The 6035-nt window shown below is 42.9% G+C and overlaps 1 protein-coding gene across 1 annotated transcript; it reads left to right on the top strand.

Moving 5' to 3' along the window:
- Positions 1-612: 612 nt before the first annotated feature.
- LOC311121416 (copper chaperone for superoxide dismutase-like) lies at positions 613-5702 on the top strand. Its single transcript, XM_084195912.1, has 8 exons — positions 613-754; positions 1864-1936; positions 2493-2630; positions 3433-3607; positions 3941-4001; positions 4273-4350; positions 4661-4764; positions 4968-5702. The coding sequence occupies exons 1-8, from the start codon at positions 629-631 to the stop codon at positions 5125-5127; spliced, it is 915 nt and encodes a 304-aa protein (XP_084052038.1). The 5' UTR covers positions 613-628; the 3' UTR covers positions 5128-5702.
- The last annotated feature ends 333 nt before the right edge of the window (positions 5703-6035 follow it).

The raw sequence follows: 6035 nt of genomic DNA, 5'->3' as shown, positions 1-6035 counted from the left end.
CCAGTCTTTGCCCAGTGGGTTGGTTTAAAACTATCTGGGTTTTACAGAAATGTTTTGATTAAACATTCTGCAGGCTAGCCTACATGTCCATAGAGAAAGAATGTAATATAATTTCAACATAACATTGGTTAAATCTTGGTTGAACCCATAGCAACCACACAAAAAAACAAACACCTTACTTTTGTGTTTGTCTTTCTTGCACTAACACTTGCACTCGTCTTTTCTTATTAGCACTGATTTTGCTGATATAGCTCCTTTATTAAGGAATGTTTTTACTTGAAATGACTGTGATGTGGTTGTCTTCTTAACTACCTTAGTTGAATGAACTGACTTACATGCTCATGTCGAGAGCGACTTATCTGCTAAATAATCTAAATGTAAATATAAACATCAGATGCAGACAGAAAGGCCTTTAAAATATGAATTATTGCACTACTTTTACAGTATATAGGGAATAGGGTGCCATTTTGGACAAACTCCTATTCTCAGTGAGTAAACTCCCCTCTCATACATTTGTTTGTAGTTGTCACATTCTTTTATAACAAGTCAACACCAAATCTACGCAGTGACTGACAATCGACACTAGGTGGCGATGACTGTCAGAATACAGTTTACCGACCTCATAAAGATGGCGGCGCTGTTCTCCCGGTTTGTGTCTGTTTCGGGAAATGTAAGACATTTTCTAGTAAATTCTGTTATTATTGGTCAAACAATGGCGTGCGGCACAAAAATGGATACAGACAGAACTACGAAGGTTTGAACAATCTGTTAATATTCTTTCTTCAAATGAGAAGTTGTACGTTTTGTTTTCCTTGCCTTATTGAAAACACTGCGTGTCAATACTGAATGTAAACAAATACTTATTTAGTAAGACTGCTTACACAGTAACCGGATATTGACTGTCTGTAATACAGTAGCTAGCTATCAATCATTAGTATTGAAATGTATCGTCATTAAAAGCATTGTATTTGGGACAAATCATTCACTTAACCCTAATCCTCAACTACATCTTGTAATGAATAATGTGGAAATTTACCAAGTTGAGGTGACTAAACTGCTTGGAGTAACCCTGGATTGTAAACTGTCATGGTCAAAACATATTGATAAAACAGTTGCTAAAATGGGGAGAAGTCTGTCCATAAAGCGCTGCTCTGGCTTCTTAACAGCTCTATCAACAAGGCAGGTCCTTCAGGCTCTAGTTATGTCGCACCTGGACTACTGTTCAGTCGTGTGGTCAGGTACCACAAAGAGGGACCTCGTAAAATTACAATTGGCTCAGAACAGGGCAGCACGGCTGGGCCTTAAATGTACACGGAGAGCTAACATGAATATGTACATCTCTCCTGGCTCAAAGTGGAGGAGAAATTGACTTCATCACTACTTGTATTTGTGAGAGGTATTGACATGTTGAATGCACCGAGCTGTCTGTTTGAACTACTGGCACAAAGCTCAGACACATTTACATTACATTTTAGTCATTTAGCAGACGCTCTTATCCAGAGCGACTTACAGTTAGTAAGTGCATACATTTTCATACTGGTCCCCAGTGGGAATCAAACCCACAACCCTGGCATTGCAAGCACCATGCTCTACCAACTGAGCATACCCCACAAGACATGCCACCAGAGGTCTCTTCACAGTCCACAAGTTCAGAACAGACTATGGGAGGCGCACAGTACTACAGCCATAATAAATACAAATACAAATGGTGCCTGTTAACTATTGTATCATCAACAATTGATATTGATTGCAGCATTGTTGAGAAACTAAAGTAACCCCAGCTATTGATTGATAGCTATACTGACTGTACTTTGAGGACCTAACTAGCTAGTTAAATGCTCACTATTTCTCTATTACGTACAGCTGGAGTTTGCAGTGCAGATGACATGTGACAGTTGTGCAGAGAAAGTCCGAGCTGCACTGGAGGGAACACCAGGTAAATTTTTTCACCTTTCCATTCCAGCACTCAAATGAGTTATTAGTGTAGTTGGGTAGTAACTACACTTTTGCTAGTGTGCACAATAGAATACTCGTTGTTAACTCAGTTGTGTATTGCTCCTAGGCTTATGATCAATAGTAACACATTAGAACAAATGATGAATGTTGTTGTTGTTTACTGAGCTATTATTATTGTATTACCATTCAGTAGGCTGATACAGGGGCCGCTCATGCTTTTGGTAAACATAATTTACACTGGAACGAAACCACTGGGCCCCTCCATGCATTCCAAGATATGAATCAACTAAAAGCCATCTAAAGCATTTAACGCACATGGCAGCAGTATTTGTCACAGTGACGGATATCTCGCTTTTATTTTACTCATTCCTCCCCTGTGTTTTCTCCTCATCCATTCTTTCTCTGTTTTCTCCTCCTCCATCTCTTTTTTCTCTCTCTCTCTCTGTTGCGCTCCTCATCCTTTCTTTCTGTTACCGCCTCCTTCATTCATTCCCTCTCTCTACATCCCTCTCTCCTCTCCTTTATTCTGTGTGTAGGAGTGCAGTCTGTGAAGATAGACGTGGGGAAGGAGGAGGTTCTGGTGGAGTCTTCTCTGACATCCCATGAGGTGCAGGGTCTCATAGAGAGCACTGGGCGCAGGGCAGTACTAAAGGGCATTGGAGGAACAGAACCGGGTACGGGCACACTGAGATGCATGAACAGGGATGAAATCGTATATGATGTACATCATTGTCCGCTTTTGTCTGTCAAAAGTACAACTCATCTCTACTTTTTTTCAGACAAGTTCTATATGTGTTTTTTTGGCTGGACAATCATCTCCATTGTCATTCAACCGGCAATGGATGACTCCCATTGAAAAGCATTGGCTCCATCCGAAATACTCAGACACAGCCACGGCCCATAGAGTTAGGTAGATGACTCTAGATGGATAAAACACATTTTGGCATGGACGTTGCCATAGGACTTCCTATGGGTTAAGGAAGGATCACATGATTCCATCCGGGTCAGCAGGAGGGATCAGCCAATGAATTATATTTGTGAGGAAACACTAGGTGGCAGTGTGTACCTTTTCAGTTTGTCTGCCAACTCATAGAAGTAGTAGTAGAAGAAGAAGATGGACTACTTAAAAATGGAGATGGCCTCAATGGCGCTGCCTGTGCTCTGCGCTCACAGGCGCCATAATGGGCCATGTATAAAGATGTGATATCTATCTCTGTGCCATGGCCTAAGAAGGTAGCAGTCACCCTGAGGGTGTATGAACCACTTGGTGACTTCAGAATGCCTACACACATTTACAGACTCCTCCTGTCCAATATTTAAGTTATTAGTAGGCCTACGTCACAGGTGTATTTGGCAGCATATGTGCATCTGTATGTGTACTCTACTGTGTGTGTGTGTGTGTACTGTATATGCAAAGTTTTTGTGTGTGTCTGTGTGTGTACTCTATGCAAATATTTGTGTGTGTGTGTGTATCAGACCTGGGTGCAGCGGTGGTCATGATGGGCGGTAGTGGTCCTGTCCAGGGGGTGGTACGGTTCCTCCAGCTGTCTGAGGAGCGCTGTCTGATCGACGGGACCATTGATGGTCTGGAACCTGGCGCCCACGGACTCCACGTCCACACGCTGGGAGACCTCACACAGGACTGCCAGAGGTGATCTTTGTGTGTGTGCATGTGCGAAACATGATATATTGTCAACCCAAATGCAAATCATATTCATTATTTGTGGATTTTAGTGTAGAGGTATTTTTCATAATATGTAAGAAATGTCATAGTGTATAGTACTGGATGTATGCATTTTTTTGCCCACAATTTTCTACATCCTTCAGAGTTTTCTCAGTCAATTTTAAAATAACCCTTGAATAGATCAGTCGCTTTATGATTGCATCACTGCAGCTCATGATGAGGTCACAGTTGCACCTGCTTGCCCCAGAGGATCATGGGAGTGGATTACTCATTTTTCTCTCTGCCTGTGTGTTTGTACAGCTGTGGAGAACACTATAACCCCTATGGGAAACAACATGGTGCCCCGCAGGACCCAGAAAGGGTACAGTTTCCTTGACTTCTTCTAGAGTAGGGCTACACTGTATAGTTCTGTTTAGTTCCTTGTGAAACTGGGGTACTTTCTTTCTGAGATGTTAGGCTTTCAGGAAGTACCTTTTTACCATCTCAAAGAGATGATATAATAGGATTGATCTGATTAGGTATTGATTAGACTGATATTGGTTCACTCTTGCCTTTTCAAAAGGTTGGGATATTCATAGTTGTGATATTCATGGTCTTGGTTGTGATATTCAGTTAAATGTGTTTTCTTCCAGCATGTAGGTGATCTAGGGAATATTGTGGCCGGACCAGACGGTCGAGCCTCATTCAGACTAGAGGACCCTGAGCTGAAGGTAACACACCCTACCCCTTATGGTCTAAAACCTATGTATTTACATGGGTAGTGACATAGGCAGGTACAGTGTAATTACAGTGAAGGCATTTAGTACATGTTGTTATAGTGGGTTGGGGAATACACAATTGCAAGAATTTACAACTAAACTCTATGGAGATAACTGAGTAATCTAGAACAATACTTCTAAGTGGAGGGGAGGTTTAGCCACAATTGAATACTGAGCACAGCACACTGGTCAGCGGTACCAACACCATTGACAGTAGCCACTCTTATCCCTCCTCTGTCACTTCCTGCTTTACTTCCTGCAGGTGTGGGACGTGATTGGTCGGTCTCTGGTGGTGGATGCTGGAGAGGATGACCTGGGAAGGGGGGCTCACCCCCTCTCCAAACTGACAGGGAACTCCGGCCAGAGGTGAGCTCATGGTAGAGGCGAGATGTGGATAGCGTTTGGGTGGACGTACTGTAGGTAAAAGTTGAATTAATTAAGTTGCATTTATAGTGAAAAATGCACTGGTGCTGATATTTTCTTTTTGTTTCTCTTTCTTTTCTCTCGCTCTTTACCCCCCCCCTCTTTCTCTGTCTGTGTATAAATTGCTCTGTGCTCGTTGGGTACAGGCTGGCCTGTGGGATCATCGCTCGCTCCGCTGGCCTGTTCCAGAACGCCAAGCAGATTTGTGCGTGTGACGGGGTGACTCTGTGGGAGGAGAGGGACCGACCGCTGGCAGGGACGGGTCGCAGCAAGACCACTACAGAGACACCTGCTGCTCACCTGTGACCTGGGGTCTGTTCAGGAAGATGTGATGTTACAGAACGTTAAAAAAATACATGTATTGTGTAGAACCGATATGATTGTGTGTCAGATGGAACAGGGAATCCTGTCAGCGCTATTAATTATATTTCTATCTGCAACGTTCAAAACGTTTCGTATCTCTGGATACACCCATGAACGGCCAACCTCACTGGCTGTCGCTGATGATGTCACACCACTGACTGAAGTTGCACTGAGAGAGAGTGAGGAGGAGGAGAAACCGAAACCAAAGAATTGTCTATTCAGCTGTAATAATTATTGAGTTGCCATATGGAATTCTTTCAAGATCGGAACCTGTTATAACAGTTTGAAGAAAAACAACAGCACAGGAATATGATAGAGGTGTCTAGACACTGAATTATCTCCCATATAGGCAAGATCAGGGTTCCAAGCCCAAACATCCCATGTTGACTATTCTGTTGTTGTCGACTAAGTTTAACAGTTTTGTACTATCAAGCAGTCAATGTTGTAATTCTGTTTGATTACAATTTCATACTAATCTCAACTGCTTAACTGTCTAAATATCTGTCCCTTGAACTCTGGATGTGCTCATTGTGTCATTGTGTGTTTTTAAACTGTGGGGGTTGATTGGATTGACTTGAGATGGTGACTGTTTTAGTGGTTCCATTACCCGTCGGTAGAATGCCAATCTACTAGGGTGAATCTCAGGTCTTTCCTTGATTCCTCGCATCCTCTCAGGTCACATTGGAGGTGAAGATCACCTCAGATCTTCTCCAATTAGTTTTGGGGAGTCGAGGAGAGAGGATGCGAGGAATCGAGGAAATACTTTAGGGCGGCAGGTTGGGCCAGTAACCGAGGGTCGATGGTTTGGGTCCCCGACCTCACTAGGTGAAGAGTCTGTTGATGTGCCCTTG

This window comes from Coregonus lavaretus, assembly GCF_964263955.1.
Source record: "Coregonus lavaretus genome assembly, contig: HAP1_SCAFFOLD_4078, whole genome shotgun sequence".
Taxonomy (NCBI): Eukaryota; Metazoa; Chordata; class Actinopteri; order Salmoniformes; family Salmonidae; genus Coregonus; species Coregonus lavaretus.
This window is presented reverse-complemented; position numbering and strand designations above follow the sequence as displayed.